Source organism: Solanum dulcamara, chromosome 11, assembly GCF_947179165.1.
Source record: "Solanum dulcamara chromosome 11, daSolDulc1.2, whole genome shotgun sequence".
Lineage (NCBI taxonomy): Eukaryota > Viridiplantae > Streptophyta > Magnoliopsida > Solanales > Solanaceae > Solanum > Solanum dulcamara.
The window spans coordinates 46,983,513-47,004,552 of NC_077247.1; the positions used below are offsets into that span (position 1 = coordinate 46,983,513).

The 21,040-nt window shown below is 31.3% G+C and overlaps 3 protein-coding genes across 3 annotated transcripts; 2 read left to right on the plus strand and 1 right to left on the minus strand.

Moving 5' to 3' along the window:
* Positions 1-4,091: 4,091 nt before the first annotated feature.
* On the plus strand, positions 4,092-7,750 carry LOC129875068 (GDSL esterase/lipase At5g45950). Its single transcript, XM_055950496.1, has 5 exons — positions 4,092-4,522; positions 5,048-5,178; positions 5,332-5,565; positions 6,296-6,545; positions 7,412-7,750. The coding sequence occupies exons 1-5, from the start codon at positions 4,234-4,236 to the stop codon at positions 7,600-7,602; spliced, it is 1,095 nt and encodes a 364-aa protein (XP_055806471.1). The 5' UTR covers positions 4,092-4,233; the 3' UTR covers positions 7,603-7,750.
* Positions 7,751-8,463: 713 nt separating this feature from the next.
* LOC129872651 (GDSL esterase/lipase At5g45960-like) lies at positions 8,464-11,676 on the minus strand. Its single transcript, XM_055947582.1, has 5 exons — positions 11,367-11,676; positions 11,053-11,183; positions 9,168-9,401; positions 8,747-9,008; positions 8,464-8,657 (listed from the first exon to the last, which is right to left on the minus strand). The coding sequence occupies exons 1-5, from the start codon at positions 11,674-11,676 to the stop codon at positions 8,464-8,466; spliced, it is 1,131 nt and encodes a 376-aa protein (XP_055803557.1).
* Positions 11,677-15,784: 4,108 nt separating this feature from the next.
* LOC129874809 (pathogenesis-related genes transcriptional activator PTI5) lies at positions 15,785-16,625 on the plus strand. Its single transcript, XM_055950174.1, has one exon. It carries the CDS (start codon positions 15,824-15,826, stop codon positions 16,601-16,603), a length of 780 nt encoding a protein of 259 aa, XP_055806149.1. The 5' UTR covers positions 15,785-15,823; the 3' UTR covers positions 16,604-16,625.
* The last annotated feature ends 4,415 nt before the right edge of the window (positions 16,626-21,040 follow it).

The window sequence follows — 21,040 nt, forward strand, 5'->3', positions numbered from 1 at the left end:
TATGAACCTCGTACCTTTTTCTCTAAATTTGTAAGACTTAAATCTGTTAGAGTCTTTTAAATTAAGTTTTCTTAATTTCTTTAAAAAATTAAGTGGCGACTCCTCTTTTACTAAAATTGATTTTTTCTTTATAAAAGTTGAAGTTGATTTTAAACTCTAGTCCATTTTTCGACATAACAGAAATCTGGACATCAAACCACCCTGGAACATTCAAAACTACGTTAATGAACTCCAACAACTGGTCCAACTGCTAGAATTCTTCCAATGCAAACATGTTTTTCGGGAAGCAAATTTTCCAGCTGATACATTATCTAAGTACAGCCATACACTTGATAATACACAACACTTCTACAACCTTCAACAACTTCCACAAGAAACCAAGGGCTACATAAAGCTAGACAAGATAGGAATGGCAAGCTTCAGGAGAAGAAGATTAAAAAGGATAAAACAACCTCCTTGAACATTTTTTATCTCTAATGTTCCTAACTTGGACAAAATCGATATGACAAAATTGGGAAGAGAAAGATGTATCGTATACTTGATCTTCTTCATTTAGCTATGTATAAAATGTAGCTTATTTGAATAGGACTAGTGTTGGTATCTTTCTTGTATTCACATGGAAGGGGAGAGTCTCCCTCATTTATGGTTTTTCCTAGTCGCATTGTATCGAGAGGAGTCCTCTCATAGGTTTACTGTTTTTCTAGTATTTAGGAAGTACTTTCTAGTATCGGGGATGAGTTAGCCGACCTTAGTAGGTTTACAGACTTATGAACCATCTTAATTCGGAGGTAAGGTTATATCCCCCTCCTTGTATCTTTATATTTTATGTATGATAAGGCTTGGGGGTGCTGCTCAACCCCTGACTGTGCGCGAGAGGTGGGAGCCTCGTGTAGGGTCCCTTCCCGTTAAAAAAAAAAAGAAGTTGAAACTTGAAACATACCTACTTCTCAAGATTTTAATTGCCTAACCTCTATTGAAATACACGTGTTGTAACTTACCATGTACATACACATTGCTACAATTGACAAACTTAAAGTAGTTTAGAATGGGAAAATTTTTAAAACAATACTTCTTCTATTTCATATTAACTGGATTTTTAGAACTTTTTTCATTATTTAAAGTAATTGAATTGTTTAAAATTCAAGAGAAATGTTTGAATCTTTTTTCATGTTTATCCTTTACATTAATGAAATTTTGTAATTTTCTAGAAGTTAAACTACACTACATATAAAGTTATACTCCAATAAGGGACTATTTATATTTATGATTTCACATTTAATTATTTTTATGAGGCTGATTAAACAAAAGGGTAATAGAAAAAAATATGGTTTAAATTTTGTCCTTAAATGTTTTTCTTAATATGTGTGCATTACGTTAGAAATTCAGTTAATATAAAATAGAGGGAGCAACATTTTGGGCATTTAATAGGACCCCTCAACTACACTTTCAATATTTATTGAAAATAACTATATTTTCACTTGCTATGGGGTTGATTTATGTAATTTTTTTTTATTGAATTATTAGAATACAACTAAGAATTAACAACTTAGAGAAAAACATAGAGAAAATCTTTCAAATTAGGTAAATACAACTGAAAATAATTAATTTTTTACGTTACTTCTTAGGAGTCAAAAATATCGATAATTGGCAATTACAGGTATCATTTATGTCGTGTTCCTCATCCCTCTAACGAGTTTGTATTCTCCATTGCTGATCCTTCTACGAAACACATTTGATAAAAAAAAATTGGCTGAAAAAAAAGAGATCGATACAGTGAAGATTCAATCGGAAATACTTGATGAAAAACATAATGTAAATTATGATGAATCGTGAGTTTTTTCTGGATTAGCTTCGAATTCAATTTGTTTTGAACATCAAATAATTGATAGTTTTCTATCGAATTCAATATGCTTTGGAAAGAGAAATTAAAAGTTTTTATGCTTCTATGTTTCGAATTAGAATTTTTATGTGGTTGTTTGTTTTTTGATGCGGAGTTTGTATGGGTATTTGATTTGAATACACATTTTGGACATAAAAAATACAATTTAAGGAATACATGTTTGTATGCGTTTATCTTTCGAATTTGTACTCTTATTTAGTTTTTTGTTCTTTGATTCAGAGTTTGTATGCTTATGTATTTTGAATACATAATTGCATCTAAAAAATACAAATCCGAGGATAGAATGGTTGAATGATTTGTATTTTTTGTATGACATATATTTGAAATACAAAATAATTCTAAATACAATCAAATGTTATCTTATAAATTCTTTGTTGATTATGATCTATTTTTAAAATACATAACAATAATGAATATATTTTTTTATCGTGAAATACAATGTGTTTGTAATGGGAATAAGGAGGAGAGAGAATGTGGGAGGGAAAGAGCATTGGGAGGAGAGAGAACGTGGACAATAATTTTGTGTTTTAATTTTGCCCCAAAAAGTGGGTAGCAGTTGAGGAAAAACAAGGAATAAATTAAGACACCTTTAATTTGCTATAAAAGTATAATGTAATTTGTTTTAATAAAATTCTTAAACTGCAGTTGTTTTTAATAAATAAGTTAATTATAATTAGTTCCATAATTTTCTCTTTTAGAAGGGATTTTGGTATTTCATAAATATTATCTGAAATGTCATTTTAAGTATTCTTTATTACCATGATATGATAATTGATGACGCTACTTTTCTAGTTCAATAATTTAGGTTTTCATAAATATATATAGTTTCGGAGCATAAAAAATTAGTCAAAAATATATTATACGATAACCGTGAATACAAAAATAATTGGTAGCAGGACACAAATGAAATACGGTTCAGTAGAAATAATAGAAGACAAATCAGAAAGACAAATTATGTATGTATTGCATTAATTAGCAAATGGACAGACAATGTTAGCTATGCATTACAACTACTCGCATGACTTGGTGGTTTTTGTTAATGGTCAATGATAGTGTGATAAATCTTCAATCACCAATTTTAATAAAATTTGAATTTTTTGCTTCAACTTTGATTAATTATATTATGTCAATTCCAACTAGAGTATTTCTCTTATGTTGTAGAGACACTATAAGGACTAGCTGGGCCATTAGTCTTGTTAAAGGTTGGCCGAAAAATTAATGTGCAGCGGGTTGTGAATTAATGAGATGTATTATTTGTCCTCCTATAGTTTTGGGCTGGCAAGAAACAGCTGGGGTGGCTGTTAGTAAACCAAATAATACACCTATTAATTGTCACATGACAATTAATTTGAAATCAAGGGCTTTACCCAACAAATTACAGATAATGGTTTTACTTTGCTGTCCATTCTGTTTTGGCAGGAGAGAAGAGCTAGGGGAACTGGGGAAGGGGACTGCGGCTCTGTGCGCTCCTCCACTCCTATTTACTTGTCACTCATTTTAAACATACCGAATCTTAATATAAAATTAAGATAGAATTATTTTTTTATATTTTATACTTATAATTAATTTTTTTTGAAAGTTCAAAACAAATTCATAAAGTTCTAAAATAAAATAAAATTTAAGAGAGTAAATTAGCAAAATTACTTTTCTTATATTTTATATTTCCTAAAGGGGTGTAAAAGATAAAGTTGACAATTAATATGGGATGGAGGAATCAGAGTACTTTTTTATTTTAGCAAATTACGAGAGTTTATTATATATTTTTTTTATACTATTACTTAGTATTGAATAACTACATAAATTAGTAGTAGTCAAATTTAGAATTTCAAAATATCATTACTAAGGTATTTAGTAAAATACATCTCAAATTATATTCAAGTTTTTTAAGAGGCATATGTTGGGTCAACACGAGCCAAGTAATGAGAAATTGTCTCCTTCTTATTAATTTGTTAAGTTAGTTTATTTTATAATAAGATTATCATTAATTTTTGAAAGGGAGTAAAAAAAAAAGTAGTAATCAAAAGTGACAAGTAAATAGAACGTAATCTTTAAAAAGTTGCAACACTGCATGCAATTACTATAGTGTTATAAAGTCAAATCTCGAAGAAAACCGTCTTTATTATTTACTTATTAGAGTATCATACTGTGTGTAAAATTGGATGGAAATATACGAATATAACATGTTCATGTATCATACAAACGTCTTATATATGCTAGCTAGTCGACCTAACAGTATTAAAGTTCCCTTATCTCTATATAAGGACGGGTAGAGCTAGTTCATTTTTCTTGCCTACACGACTCTACATATTTTACGTTGAATTAGGTGTGTGAAAATGCTGCTGATGATGAGACTTCTGACTGTCCTATTTTTTCTGGCTCTGGTAGTGTTTCATGGTCATAATGCTACAGTACAAGGCATTGAAGTAGCTGAGCTAAGGAAATTGGCAGCCAAGAACAATGTGACATGTCTGTTGGTGTTTGGAGATTCAAGTGTAGACCCTGGAAATAACAACCATCTTTCTACTATAAACAAGGCCAATTACTTGCCTTATGGGCTCGACCTTTTTAATTCTCAACCCACTGGCAGGTTCTCTAATGGCAAACTTGCCACCGATTTCATTGGTAATTACTCTATCGCGCATTCTCTTCTATTTCTTGCTACTACTCGATCTCTAGTACAATTCTTCACGATAAATTTCCTAGTTAATTCTTGTTTGTTTTTTTTGGTAGTGATCAATTAATTCTTTAACTTTTTTTTCCTCCAAATTTGTACCTTAAGTAGTATATATTGTAAAAGAACAAAATAAGTAAAATGGTGATACTGGATCAGAATTTTAAAACTTAAAAAAAAACTCCATTATGTTGTTTTTTGTGATCATAATGCTTGACTCATGAACAATGTGCCTCCACTTTTACCTTTTGATCCATGCAAATCTTCGCTACATTATTTTTCATCTCAAATATATTCTCCACTAACAAATTTTTTACCGTAAAAAAGTTGATCTGATTTTATTAATATTATGAACGTCAGAACGTAAAGTATATTTGGACCTTTTAAATTTTAATTATCTACTATATTTACTGCCTAAATATATTAATCAGTTGGGGAAAAACATCTGAGAAGTAAAATAATTAATGGTTTTGCAGCGGAGGCACTTGGTTTCGTAAACATGACGAGAGGGTTTCTAGAGCCACAAATAAACAAGGTGGATATGCTACACGGCATTAGTTTTGCTTCAGCTGGCTCTGGTTATGATGATCTCACTGCCAATTTATCAGTACGTTTTTTTTTTACCCCTCCGATACCAGCTCTCACTTTTTTGTTCCCTTAGTGACTCGAATTCATAACCTTATAGTTGGTTTGAAGAATTTTAGAAACTCAATTGGTTGACTATCTAAACTATGTTTTTGTTTTTCTTATGAAAAATCAGAATGCAATGACACTAGCCAAGCAAAGGGAGTACCTGAGGCACTATGAAATCCACTTGAGGCAAATGGTGGGAGTTGAGAAAGCAAGAGAGACCATAAAAAATGCACTATATATAATAAGTATGGGCACTAATGACTTCTTACAAAATTACTTTGTGGAAGTTGTACGTTCTATGCAATACTCAGTGGAACAGTATCAGAACTTCTTGATCCGTTCCTTGTTTACTCACGCTAAGGTCCACTCTCTCTCTTCCTCCTCAAATGTTTAAACATGAGTTTATTTTTCTCTTCTTCTTCTTTTTCAAATAAAGTACTCGATTGTTTCACTAATTACATTTTATTTTGTTCATCAACATAAGTATTAGGTAATTCATACTTCTATCTATTAAAATTTAAACGTTTCATTGGCTATTGCACCACAATCTCGGGTGCAATTACATGCATTATTTTCCCTTCTCTAGATTTTTTAGTAAAAAGATCCACCATTAATGTTGGGGTAAAGTCCAAAACCAATTCAAATAGATGTATGCAACCAAATTTCTATTTGAATTAATGATACAATTGAATTCAGTAAAGTTTAGTTGGTGGAATGAATGTGACTTAGGTTGTACGTACATATTTATCTGTTCCAGCTGCCTAGTCCCACTAAAGATTCAAAGCGTGGGGTACGTAAGGCATAGAGAGAGACGTGTGTTCTCTTGGAAATTGTATGTAATTAAACTTTAATTTCCCAAAATATAATTTAGTATATCCGCTCCCCTTAGTAAAATATTAATAGTTATTTTCAAAAACACAGCATACGGTTAAACCAAAATCAACATGCAGTTCGTTTATTGAACCTAATTTAGTATATCCGTCCTCCTCAGAAAAGTTTCAATAGTTGGACACGCAAACTTATTATAATGGCTTAAATACTTACGAATTTAAGTTATATAAACTGATTGTAAATTTTTTATTTTTTGACAGATAATTCATAGTCAAGGAGCAAGAAGATTAGCAGTGGTGGGAGTTCCTCCTCTTGGATGTGAACCACTTATTAGAACCATTCGAGATGATGAAACCAAGTGCGATGATGATTTGAACAAAGTTGCTTTCTCTTTCAATCTCAAAATCAAAAGAGAATTGCAAGCCCTTAAAAGATTATTTGGGATTAAAGTTGCCTACATTGATATATATAGCATCATTCTAGAAGCTGTCCAAAATCCTCACAAATTCGGTAAGAAATATACGTTTATTACTCTTCGTGAGAGGTGGTAAAATCAGAAAACATTACCTAATTACACTTCTTTATTTATCATATTTTCTATTACTTCTATTCATTTTTTTTTAAAAAATTCAAAAATCCATTTTTTTTCATTCGGATACATTAATTCAGTAATCTGGATACATTAATTTTGATTCATAATTTATCTTTATGTTCAATATATCATGCTTTAAATGTTACATGCTAATACATAAAATCCTAATTAATGTATCCGGATTACCATGTTTTAAGGGATTTCTGTAAATTGAAAAAATGTAGGAAAAAATGCTAATTAGCCCTTTTCACTATCTGATTTATGTAAGTTTTCCTAAAATTAGCTACAAAATACTAATCCGTTCAAGGTTGGATTGATTATTGACCGACCCATCAAAATTTGAACTACTCCAATATCTAGCCTAAATAGATCCATGAGATTTATTGTAAAAATATTTTCAAAAAGATGAAAAAAAACTATTTGTTATGTCATATATATTCATAACATAATAATTTTATTAGGTATTACTACAAATTATAAAAGAATAAATTAATTAATCAAAACTTAGTTAGAATTGGATTGGTTAGGTTTTGATCAACATTTCAGGCCAAGTAACTTTTAGGTGGGTCAATAACCCACACATTTATTAACTAAATTTATCTTGATCAGTCTAAATTCAGCTCAATTCGCTCATTTGTCACCTTTGCCTTTTGTATTCCAAAATATATTTCATAATCATTATCTCACATAGAATAAATATTTAATAACTAAGAAAAAAAAATCTTTAGTATTTCATATGGGATATTATATAGGTTGCTAATTAATTATAATTATAATGGAACAGGTTTCACAGAGACAAGTAAGGGGTGCTGTGGGACCGGAACAACAGAGTATGGAGAGAGTTGTAAGGGGTTGAAAACTTGTGGTGATCGAACGAAGTTTGTGTTCTGGGACGCTGTTCATCCTTCTGAGAAAATGTTTAAGATCATCGCTAATGAAGCTCTTAAAGCTATTAATATTGATTTACTCGACTAATAATCATTTGTTTCTTTTTAATCATTTTGTTAATTATTGTTACTTGTTTCCTAAAAATAGTTTGTAATCCTGTTTTCCTCCATGATTTGTGCCTTATTCGAGATTGGCATGTAGGAAAGTTAGCTTCTGATGAGATTGGAAACTTTCGAACGTGTGGTTTCCTTATGCTATTATTATTTTTTAATCGCGTACTTTTCACTTACAAGAAAAATTAATTGGCTTTAGTTTGTATTAGAAGTAGGGACTGTCCGAACGCAAGCTATCGACTGCCACAAATTACAATATAGGATCTACCCGCCGCTTGAGCCGATCTTAGGTGGACACCCCACTATAGTGCAATGAAGGTCACCACCAATTTAGGCGATAGACCTTGTGAATTTACTTTTTGGATGGTATTATAATAATGTGCTTGAAATTCTCAAATAACATAGATTAAGAGTTTAAATATTTTTTCTTCATTGTAAAAAAATATAGAGGTTGAAATTAAATCATCCAATGTGTAATCACACGGGCTTCTTTCAGAGTGGGCTTCCTCACGTTGGGTAATTTGGACCAGATTGAAAATCCTCTGCATTATATTGGTGAAATTCACAACTAGTCAGTTTTTAGTCTTTTTAATTGAAAAATAATTATTGCTCTGAGTTTCAATTACGTTTTGAAATAAAGAATAAGTAATTCTACCTAACAATAGGATAAACCTTATATCATACATCTAATCTAATTCTATCCTGTTATGTTATTACCATCAAAAGGAATTGGTAACATATCAATCTGCTACTTCTCTATTCATCAATGTTCAGTCAATCATCAAACACCTCTACCCCTCCCCCTCCCCCCACCCACAACAACAAAATACTTTTTTTATAACTTGAGCATAAAATCAACGGTGGGACGCAAGAACTTGAACAAATTATTATATGTTGCTTGAGTTGGATGGACTGCGTCCCAGAAAACAAATTCCGAAGCATTACTGCAAACAATTGAATTTGGATTGCACAAAATTGCAAGCTCGAAAAGCCCACTTCCACAACAACCATAGTAGACGTTATTAAAACCTATAAAAAAGGTAAGGTACACTTTTTTAATTAATCATAAGAAAAATAAAAAATTGACCCAAAAAAAAAAAGTAGTTTTGATCACTTACCATGCTTGTTGGGATTTTGTACCATGTCATATAAAGGATTGTATATATCAGCATAGACTAATTGTGTGCCATAAATATTCATATTATTTAACATATTTTGGAGAAGCCGATTATACTCTTTTCCTACGTCTGAGTATGAATCAATACATTGACGGGGTTGCAATGGGCTGCTGGCAAGGTTCAGGGTGATCACCACCGGTAAGCACCCGAGAGGCGGTAACCCTACTATTCCGATGAGCTGAGCTCCCTCGGCCATTAAATCCTAAGCCAATTTAACATTCAAAATGTGTATCATCGAATGAGAATTAGTATATATATTAAACACTTCGTAAACTCATGCTTTTCGCTTTTTTATATCTTGAGCATACAATATATAACATAATTTATTTTATTAAATTTAGTTGAAAGAGATCGACATTACCTGGAGAAACTGTTGTGCTTGTTGCAGCAAGAACTGCTGGTAGGCAAGGACAGTGTATGAGTTTCTTCTCAATTGGGTGCTAAAATAATTGACAACAAAATCATTTGTGCCAGCACTTATAAGGAACATTGCTTTACTTATTAACAATTTTGTTCTTTCCTCCCCAATTTCATATTCAATTCTTATTTTGTACTCTTTAAAATATTCTAGCTGCTGTTCCAATGGAATTACGTCCTGCCACACACATATATATATATATTTGTCAATAAATTTCTGTACAAATAAAAGGCTTAAAGCCCGTTTGAATTGATCGAAAAAAGTAGCTTTTAAGTCAAAAAATAAAAAGTCAAACTCAAATGACTTATAAGTTAAAAAATAAAAAGTAGGGAAAGTCCTATTTTTTATTTTAAACTTATTTTATGTCATTTTTAAATTTGGCAAACACTCACATAAGCTAAAAATGACTTAAAAATTGGTTTGACCAACTTTTAAGCTAATCCAAACGAGCTCTTAATTTGTACACCGGTAAAAAGAAAAAATTCGAGAACCATTTTTCTAATTGATGGAAATTAATGTTATTACTTATTATGTAGGTAATTAAAAAAATCTCCAAAAATCACACAATATCAGGGACATCAGAGCCTCGGAGGCATATATATAAATTGTTGATTTATTTTTTTTGGCATAATATAAATATACCATTTAATTTGGTCTTATTTCATATTTATATCCTTCAATTTTTGGTGTGCACAAGTAGGCACTTAAACTTGTTAAAATTAAACAACTAGACACACATGTCTTACGTGACACAATACACGTAGAATGCCACGTAGGACACAAAATTGTCATGTAGAATGCTTGTAGGACGAATGTGCACTAGTTAAGTTAGAGGTCATAGTTGTCATCTGAAGTAATCCTCCACGAAAAGTCAGAAATTCCGCATATTTTGACCAATTCAAAGTGAAAAATGGGGTTGCTCCCTCGGTGGGATAAAGTTGAGTCTCAAGTTAAGGGTCATATTTATGTATTATGCCTTTTTTTTAATCTTATTATTTAAATTCCTAGCTCTTCACTGTGCGACATAACTCCTACTATGTAATATATAATCTTTCCAATGTCACAATAGTGGTGAAGTCAGAAATTTTGTTATGTTTAAGATTTAATATATATGTATGAAAAGTAAATTTTGACCTATATATTTTATACAAATTTCTATATACATAATATAATTTTTCGACGAATAGTGTTCGACTGACCAACCAGCTATATGTGGCCACGCCACTGTGTGTCACAACACTTCTAGGAAAAAAAGCAGGTTAACTGCTTAAGTTCACATTAAAAATTGTAACGCCTGAAAAACATGTAGTAAAACCATATTACTGTTGTATAATTGCCTCATTAATGTTAAAAGCAAGAAATTATATAGACCTGATCTTTTACATTTATATTTGTTGATGCATTTAATAGACCTTTACGCTAAGCTACTTCAAAATTTACTTTTTCTGTTTCATTTTTCTTGGTTCTTTATAACTAAAAATAGATGTCTCACTTTATTTGTCCATTTTAGTAAATCAAGAGAATTTTTTTTTTTTTTACTATTTTTAATATTAAATAACTACATAAAGTAGTAATAATCAACTTTATGTTGTTGTTATGCACAATGTTGATTACGTGAAGATTACACCCTGTTATAAATTTAAAGCTGATCATAATTTTTTTCTTGAATAAGTTTAATTTTTATAGATCAATTGTGTAACTATCAGTTGGTCATCTAAACTAGTGCAATAAATTGAAATAGATTGATCGTGTAGAATTCTCGATGATCAGCATATGTAAGTTAAATAGATCGCGATAGTATAGAATTCATTGAGAGAGAGAGAGAGACGCTTATTTGAGCGGTAACAGGGTCGAAGCCGGAGCCACCGGAGGCGAAACTAACGCCAGTCATCAGCTCCTCCAAGCTAAGTATTGGGTCCAAATATGGTGGCACGAATTCTTTGAGTCCTATATATGAAGCTGTTCCAAACAAAACAAATAAGTGATTTAATAAAGTAAAAATGTATGTAACTTTAAACTTCTCATTTTACTCTTTTTAGTCAAATGATTTACTATGTATGTATAACTTGTTTTAAATTTGGTGTCTAATCAAATACGTCACATAAATTGGGACAGAAAGATAACAATTAGAACATTATGTACCCGTCATATCAGTGATGAGGCGGCCATTGGAGAACCTTCCGGTGGGAATGTGGCTGACAAAGTCCCTTCCATAGGGAGGAAAATTGCACTTTGTCACAGTGGTTTTGCAGTTGTTGTTACCAGAGTCAACTGTGGAGTCTCCAAAGACAAAGATAGCTGAAATGGTATTATCAAAGGGCCTAATTAGCACATTCTTTTTTGCTAATGGTCTAGTTTCACCTTTAATGTTACCAGTACTGATGATGATGGTGATGAAAAGAATAAGGAATAACATTGGAGAATATCGAAGAAACATGACACAACATCTCATTTTTGGTCCAATCTTTGGAAGACTGTTACGACAAATTAAAGAGTTGACACGAATTCATGAACTTTGAGTGGAATTTCCTATATAATATATGTGATAAAAAAATAAGTTGTTTTGTGTAGGTGCAGTAATTGCATTGGACCTTTTTTTTTTAGTTTTTTTTTTAACCATTGATGTCCAATTCACTTGATGTTAAAAAAGTCCAAACTCGCGTTAAAGTATTGAATATACAATTGGTTATAGTGAAGTCCAGGATTGGTTATTTCGAGAAAAACTTAGCTAGTAGACGTATTACAATTAAAGAGATTTGAAATATAATAAAACTGATGTTTGTGAACTAAGTTTTTTAGATTCGTATTTAGGAAAGGTGATTAGATATGACATGTATGACATAATTATAATTTACTATGGATATGTTTCTAGATAGAAAGAATATGAAGATTGAAAATTAAGGTAGAATACTGGTAGGTAGTCAAACTGCAAAAAGGCTTTATCTGCTATCACCAATGCAATCCGGTAAACTCCAGCACCACAACTTTTATCTTTAAAATTCCTGAAAGTCCATTGTAACTCCTCTTGCCAGTTGCCACTACATTAGTCTCCTCTTTATGCCTTTACAGGATAAAATCTTACCCCAGACATGTTTAGATGTTTGCAAGGGTGGCAAAATCAAATCCAATTCACTTAATTTGTTAAGTTTGAGGAGGTTATTGATTTTTCTATTTATTAGTTCAATTTATTTCAATTCATTAAAAATTGGGCTAATATGTAACCTAAATTGATTCGAGAGAAATTTTATCAAAATATTTTTAGAGAACTTTATTTAAAATTTGATATGTTATATATAGCCGTAATAATGAAAAATAATAATTTTATTAGGTACTAAAATGTTATAAAAGAACAAAAAAAAATTAAAACTGGTAAAAACTTAATCAAAGATTAAGTAAAATAAACTCTAAATTCAAACACATGGCATGCATGTATTGGATTGGTGTATACACCAGGTGTGATAAGTTTTATTCATTAAAACTTAGTAAAAATTGTGTTGGATTGAGTGTTGACCCGTTCTATAATTCATTACCAAACTCATTTTGATCCAAGCAAATTTGGATTGAATTTGATCTTGATTCATTTATTGTCTTGACCCATTATAACCCACCTAAATTTGACTCAACCCGCCCAATTGTTACTTTATAACCCGTCTAAATTTACATCAACCCGTCCAATTGTCACCCTAGATGTTTGGTATTTAAAAAATAAATGATTGATAGAATCATCAGACATCCTGCAAAGTGAGCATTGTAACTTACTATTAGCATTCCATCTAATATAACATTAAACTTTCACTTAGTTGAATATATTTGCAAGGGTATTTGGTCAAAAATGTATTAACGTAGGTGAAAATTGAAGGACGGAACTATTTTGGACGACACATAATAGAAAGAAAGTGCCCGGCCGTTTGTAAAGGGGTATCTCTCACATCTTTTTTTGGAATATTATTTTGGTCATAGAATTACGTACTATAGTTGAATTTCAGAATTCAAAAAAATTCCAAAATCTATTTTCACTTCAAATAGAAAACTGTTTTCACAATTTTTCAAGCAATTCAATTTTGACTATAAATTTGGGCATGAAATCTTTAAGTTATTTTAAAATAAAATTTCTATATTTAAAAGTTGAAACTGCGTAAAAAGTACTATAAGTCACAATAGTTAATAATTCAAGATATTAAAAAATATATATTAAAAAGTTTTAGTAAAAAATAGATTTGTTTGAATCTCGAAATTCAAAAGGTGTAACATAAATTAGGACATATGGAATAATATTTTATAAGGAAATTTTAATTAATGGGATATGAAAATCAATTGAGATTTTAAATTTAATAAGTATTTTGTTTTCGTTTATAACATAAAAATTACAAAAAAAAAATTATTTGCAAACTTTTGTTTATAACAATTAAATGGAAAGTAAACGTTAATTGTCAGTTAACATATATAATAACATCCCACTATAACATTCATGAAACTTTCAGGCCAATATTATTACTATAGAAAGATTTGACTATACTAACATTAACTAACTTCATTATACTCCAATAATTCATTCAATATGGACTAAAGTGAGCAACAAGTTGACAAAAACATTTCAGAAAACTAAGATAATAGATCTTGTAACCTCCTCAATACTATAAAATAGAGTCTTTTCCATTACACTAGAAGAAAGTCTTTGTTAAAAGGTGTCTCAAACTCTCAAATATTAAAAATCAAGTTTAATACATTAGTTACATTTTAGATAGTATAAATTCGCCATCATCCTCAAAATAAAAATTAGGATTTAAAGCCAACCAAGCAGGTTCGAGCCCTGAACCTTGCATCAAGTATTTGTATGTTTCACCAACATGATATCATTTATTGCATAATTTGTTTTGCATATTATTTCAACACAAATTTTGCAAGAGTTTTGGACGAATTAACGAAAGAAATTAAAGTTATAAAGTGACTTAGTAATAGTCAAAAGAAACCTAATAAATTACTTAATTTTCTTTATCTCTCCTCGGCTTGAGCCTAGTGAATGAGAACTAACACGATTAGTTTAGTTAGCATTCCGGAAGAATTAGAGCTAGTAGTATATTTTATTTAATCAAATACATCGAATGTTAACAGCCGCAATAGCATCTTTTCAATATTTTGCTTTGCCATAAAGTGTTAGAATTTAGTACTTTCTGATCTCTTCCATAATTGCTAAACTTTTTGGTTACGAGGAGAAGCGTGTGGCTTGTTTCTGAAATCCCGGGTTTCATAATCTTTCACTTGAACCAACATCAAGAATAGGATCAATTAAATCCCCCCATCTATCAGTTGTATTCTTTTTCTTACGGGATGTTCTATTTTTCTACGCTATCTATGTATTAAAATACAGCTAATTAATTGAGTTATGAGTAGATGGTAATAGTTGATCTGGTAGGAAAATAGAACAAGTGATAATTGGTCTAATTAACTTCCAAGTATGTTTTAATACTTTGATGGTTGGTGATAGTTCAGGTAGGAAAAGAGAATAGCTGATAAATAAGGTTTGAAATATGCAAAAAAATGGTAGCTCAAATGTATTTTTAACTATTATTAATTAATTAAAGAAATACAAATAGAATTCTACTACATTAAGCAGGAAAGGTTTGAAAAGGAACAGTGCCTTTAAACCTTTAAAGCCATGGGAAAAAAGGCAATAGGAATAAAATTACAAAATTCGTTTCCCACTAAACCACCAAAAAATTTGTTTTTCAAGAGTATTTCGCAAGAAATGGCTTTTTTCTGCATACACAAGTAATATCTTGATAAGCCAGCAACTCAAACAAATGTCAAAGGTATCTCTAGTTCTTCCAGATTAAATGAGGAAGAGAAAATTTAATCTACACACGGAATATTTACACCAAAATATATTAACATAGTTATGTGATTTAATCTTAATATTGTGCAAACACATATCACACATCTATTAATTTGATGTAAACACAAAAAGTTTTTACCTCTTTTATAAAAACTTTTTTTGGGGGGCTTTTAAAACCAATATAGTGATTCAATGTGAACATTCCTTCCTTTACTAAGAAGTTTAATAAAATTAAATTAGATGTGGACTTACTGCGATTAAAAAATAAAATAAAAATAAAAACTCAAAAAAGACGCAATTCAAGGAGATGAAGGAACTGTAGTGACGAGAAAGCAAAACAATGAAACTTGAACAAGTTTTTTCATACTCTTAACCTGCTTGTTATCTCATTAATCATTTACTAGTAAATAAGGAATTTCACAATAAATAAATATAAATAATAACTTTTCCAACAAACAACACACAAAATGATTAGTCATAACCAAAGCATTCAAACAAGAAAATATTAAAAACAGTAAAGTGAACACCTTTCTTCATGTCTAAATTCTCGTAACATCCTTGAATTTAGCTTAGTCATTATTTGTAATATAAGTATCCTACTGTCTTCCAATTCATCAATTGAAAAAAAAAAAACATTTGCTGAGCTGTTAGTAGTCATCACCAAACAAGAAGCTTTCATATCCAAGATTTATAATAAGATAAGACTAGCTCTTATATTATATATAGTCCTCAAGTAATTTAATTTCTACAAATATTAATTATTCATATGAAACATTCTTTAAAGATGACTACTCATGTGGAAAAGAATAGCCAACAAGAAGATCAAGTAGCATGTGAAGAGATTCTAGAGAATGTTTGGGCAAACTTCATATCCAAGAATGATCAAAATTCTCAAAGGGTGACAAATGAAAAATATTGGGAACAACTTCCATGGATATCAATGGGAGCTGAAACTTGGGAAGATATTCTTGATGGAATTATTATTCCTCCTCATGATGACAACAAAAATTCAAACAACGAATCAACAAGCAAAGATGATGAAGACGTTGTCAACATTGAGAAGAAGAAGGAGAAAAAGAAGATGGTAATTAATAATAATACGCGACACTATAGAGGGGTAAGGAGGAGGCCATGGGGAAAATACGCGGCAGAGATAAGGGATTCATCAAGAAAAGGAGCTAGAGTTTGGCTAGGGACATTTACTACTGCTGAAGAAGCTGCTATGGCTTATGACAAGGCAGCTTTGAGAATTAGAGGTCCCAAGGCCTACTTAAATTTCCCACTTGAAATTGTTGCTCAAACCATGGGAATATCTAATTTTCCTCATGAAAAAGAACGGACATTTTCATCATCAAGTCAACATAATTCAAGGAAAAGGGTATCAAGGGATTGGAACATGTATGAAAATTTAGATGAAATTAATCAATTGCCTGTGGAGAAGAAAATTATGAGAAGCATGGAGGAGGATCTTTTGAATGACTTGGATATCCTAGAGTTTGAGGATCTTGGAAGTGATTATTTGGATAGTTTATTATCCTCTTTGTGATAGAACAAATATTGTAAGTTTTACATACAATATAATTAGGGAAGATACAAGATAATGAAAATTAAAATTCTTGGGTATTACATATGTATAAGAATTAATTATTGGATGAATCATGATTTTGTATAAAATTATGTGCCACTTGATTTTAGTCACCACCTCTTTTATCTTTCATCAATATTGAGTGGCAATTTTTTTTATATTATTGTCTTTTGTTGAACACATTTGGCGGTAAGTATTTTGGGACATAGGAGTGTACAGTATTTATGTACGTGGTATACTTTTGAAGTATATAATTCATATATTTTAAGGTATATAATAGTGTGATTCAATTATTCATACAGTTTTTATACCATTAAGGTAACAAAATGTGAATTGTATAACTAAAAAGTATATAATGTACATAACTGCTACGGGGAAAATTTTTAAGGGGCCAATTTTGGATTCTAATACGTTCTTTGTCTCAAATTAATTAATAGTCACTTCAGTTCAAAAGTATTAATCCAAAGTAATTATTATTTTAGAAATATAAAATTGAAATTGATAATTATTTTTTTCAATCAAATAAGAATAGTGTTAGATTGAAGAAATTAATCTTAGCTAAACAGAATTGAGAGAAGAGTTGGAGATTTTTTCTTTCATTCTCATTCACTGAAGAAGAAAAAGAAGTTGTACAGTGTTTTATACAAGTATAACAAACTTAACAAACTTCTCTAACAACTAATTAGTATGGGACCTACTATAACTAACTTCTAACTAATTATATCATTAGGCTAGCACGTGCTCAACACATGTTCACTTCCAATACTCCCCTTCAAGTTGGAGGGTGCAGAATGTCCACCACTTCCAACTTGGTCATCAAATACAGATGTTGTTGCCTGCTCAGTCCCCTTGTCATCAAGTTTGCTTGCTGATCATTTGTTCTTACAAACTCAGTTTTGATTGTTCTATCTTTTATCTTGTCTTTTACAAAGTGACAATCAATTTCAATGTGTTTAGTTCTCTCATGGTACACTGAATTTGCTGCTAGCTGAATTGCTGCTTTACTATCACTCCAAACTGTCACTAGTTGATGTATCTCCACTCCTAGCTCCTTAAATAAGCCTAGTAACCAAGTAACTTCTTCCATAACAGCTGTTATGCTCCTATACTCAGCTTTGGCTGAGCGTTTGGATATTGTTTGTTATTTCTTGGACTTTCATGAAATTAATTATTCACCAAACTTCACTGCATAACCTATAATGGACCTTTTTGTGTTTGGGCATGCTGCCCAATCTGAGTCACACCAGCATGTTAGCTCCTGTGTAGGTTGTGGTCTAAATATAAGACCCTTAGCTCCTGTGTAGGCTGTGGTCTAAAGATAAGACCCTGTCCTGGTGCATTCTTCAAATACTTGACTATTCTAATGGTTGCATCCCAATGTGAAGCCTTGGGTTCTTGCATAAACTGGCTCAGTGTTTGAACTGCAAAGCTAATATCTGATTTAGTGATAGTGACATATAGGAGTTTCTCTCTCAACCTTTGATACCTTGAAGCATCCTTTGGGTCTTTATCACCCTTGACACCAGTAACTCTATCATATTCCACAGTTGTTAACTAGTTTATACTTCTAATGGTGTGGCAGATGGCTTTATGCCTGTTAGGCCCATCTCTGAAATATGTTCCGTTTTGTATTTCCTTAGATTAAGGACAATACCATGCTGTGACCTCAAAATCTCTATACCAAGGAAATATTTTAGTTCCCCTAAGTCCTTGACTCTAAAACTATGATGTAAAATTCTCTTAGCCTCTTCTATAAGAACACTGCTATCCCCAATGATGAGTAAATCATCTACATACATTAGGATTATAACAATGTTATCACCTGATCTCATTGTAAACAATGAATAATCATGTGGACTTTGTGTGAACCCTGTAGCTATTAATGCATCGGTCAACTTTATATCCCACTATCTTGATGCCTGTTTCAGACAATACAAGGACTTCAATAACTTGCATACCTTAGGCTCCCCTTGTCTCTTGAACCCTTCTAGTAATTTCATATATACTTCTTCATAAATATTTCCTTGCAAGAATGTATTGTATACATTCTTTTGATGAAGTTTTCATCTTTTTGATGCTGCTAGTGAAATTACTGATTTTACAGTAATCATCTTTGCTACTGGAGAGAATGTCTCATGATAGTCTAGGCCTTCTTTTTGACTATATCCTTTTACCACTAATCTTGCCTTGAATCTTTCAACATTACCATCTGTCTTATACTTAATTTTATACACCAATTTGGAACCTACTGCATTCTTCCCATTTGGAATATCAACAATCTTCCATGTATGATTGTCTTCTAGAGCTTTAATTTCTTTTTTCATGGCTTCTATCCACTTTGTATCCTCTGAAGCTTCCTTAAAGTTTCTAGGCTCAGTCAGACTTGAAAACTTGGTCAAATAGCCTTTATACTTGTTTGATGTTGCTTCATATGAAACATAATTGTTTATAGGATATGTGCTAGTTTTATCATAACTAGCATTGGTGACATAATCATTTAACCATTTAGACTGCTTAGTGATCCTAGTTGGTATGTCACCAGTGACCACAAGAAGAGCAACATCATCTTGCAATGAAACTTGTTCAGCTAAACTATGTTCTAAACCAACATCAAGTAGTTTAAAAATAGTTTCAAGTGTCTCAACCACTTTTTGCACTGCATGTGGAGCTAATGTATCTGTAATAAAAATAACTTTATTATTATTGTCAGGTGAGAGTGGCCCTCTTGCTGCTACTATAGAAGACTGGTGAAGAGAAACAGGAGCTGTGGAATCATAATAAGTAGGAACTGGATACAGTTAGAGAAATGTATCAACATTTGAGTCTGAAATGTTGCTAAAAGAAAACTCAATTTCTCTGAATACCACATCTCTACTGACAAAAAACTTGTGGGTGGATAGATCAAGCATGACATAGCCTTTTTGGATTTCTGAGAATCTCAAGAATACAATTGCCTTGGCTCTAAAAGCAAACTTGTCAGATCTAGGTAAGGTAGTGACAAAACACAAACATCCAAGTACTCTCAGATGATCAAGATTAGTCTTCTTGTGAAATAACAATTCATAAGGAGTGTGATTATTCAAAGCATTGATAGGTAGTCTGTTCATCAAATAAACTGCACCCTTGACACAAAAATCCCAATACTTAATTGGAAAATCAGCTTGAAACTTGATTGCCCTGATCATTTCTAAAATTTACCTATGTTTTCTTTCAACCACCCCATTCTGCTGTGGTGTATAAGGACACATACTTTGATGAACTATACCTCACTTTGTAAAAATCACAACACTGGAAACTAAAAAATTCAGTACCATTATCTGATCTAAGGGTCTTGATTCTGCAGTTAAATTTTGTACTCACAAAGTCAAAAAACTGTTTCAAAACAATAATTACTTTAGTCTTTAATTGTAACAGATAAATTCAGGTATACCTAGTGTGATCATCAACAATAGTGAGAAAGTAGTTCTTCTTATCAAATGTAGGAGTTTTGTAAGGACCCCACAGATCTAAGTGAACCAATTCAAAAGATTTACCAGCTCTAGAAATGCGTAAAGGAAATTGCATTCTAGCCTGCTTTGCTAAGGGGAAAATCTTACAATTGTTATGCACATTATGATCAGTCTTATTCTTGAATTCTACTATAGTCTTCATAGTGGATATGGAGGGATGACATAATCTTTTATGTCATAAACTGTACCTCTTATCAATATTTGCTAGGTAAACATATGCTTGACTTCTTCTTTGCTTAGCATGATCTTCATTTGATCCTTGAAAGAGGTATAATCCTCCTTGTAATCTACCCATTCCGTTCACCCTGCCACTGTATAGATCCTGAATGATACAGTGATCAGGGAAAATGTTGATTGAGCATTATAATTTCTTCGTCAAGTTTGACTCCAACAACATATTTCATTTAAAATAAGGCACAAATAACACATTTGAGATCTTCTCCTTTCCAAACAACTTTATGCATCCTGTATATATAATTGAAACTGTGCTTCTATTTGGTAAGTGCATTCTTAATCCCTACTAGGTTTCATACTATATATATTCTTTAATAACTTCTCATTTGCAGTAGCATGGTGAGAAGCAACAGAATCAACTATCCACACACATTTTTTAATAGAGACATCAGACAAGTTACAATATCTGTCATGTGAGTTTGATATTCTTCAGGGTTCTTGCCATACATATTGTTGTGTTGCTTCTACTGATCTTTTGAAGCATAATGACCACTTTTGCAATTACCATCTCTTTTCCTGCTCTCATCAGCATACTCACCTCTATTATCATTTTCACCTGCATATTTCTGTAATGTCCCGTTAGGTCATTTTGAGAATGAGTCCTCCTCCTTTCATATGAGACCCTTCCCATAAAATTTTAATGGATTATTTAGAC

Bases quoted from the DNA above. Each gene is read 5' to 3' on its own strand.
- LOC129875068 (XM_055950496.1), top strand. From the start codon at position 4,234: ATGCTGCTGATGATGAGACTTCTGACTGTCCTATTTTTTCTGGCTCTG. The intron at 4,523-5,047 runs GTAATTACTCTA...ATGGTTTTGCAG, and splicing joins ACTTGCCACCGATTTCATTG to CGGAGGCACTTGGTTTCGTA. The intron at 6,546-7,411 runs GTAAGAAATATA...ATAATGGAACAG, and splicing joins CCAAAATCCTCACAAATTCG to GTTTCACAGAGACAAGTAAG.
- LOC129872651 (XM_055947582.1), bottom strand. From the start codon at position 11,676: ATGAGATGTTGTGTCATGTTTCTTCGATATTCTCCAATGTTATTCCTT. The intron at 9,402-11,052 runs GTCTCTCTCTCT...TGTGTGTGGCAG, and splicing joins CTGTTACCGCTCAAATAAGC to GACGTAATTCCATTGGAACA. The intron at 8,658-8,746 runs GTAAGTGATCAA...CCTTTTTTATAG, and splicing joins ACAAAATCCCAACAAGCATG to GTTTTAATAACGTCTACTAT.
- LOC129874809 (XM_055950174.1), top strand. From the start codon at position 15,824: ATGAAACATTCTTTAAAGATGACTACTCATGTGGAAAAGAATAGCCAA.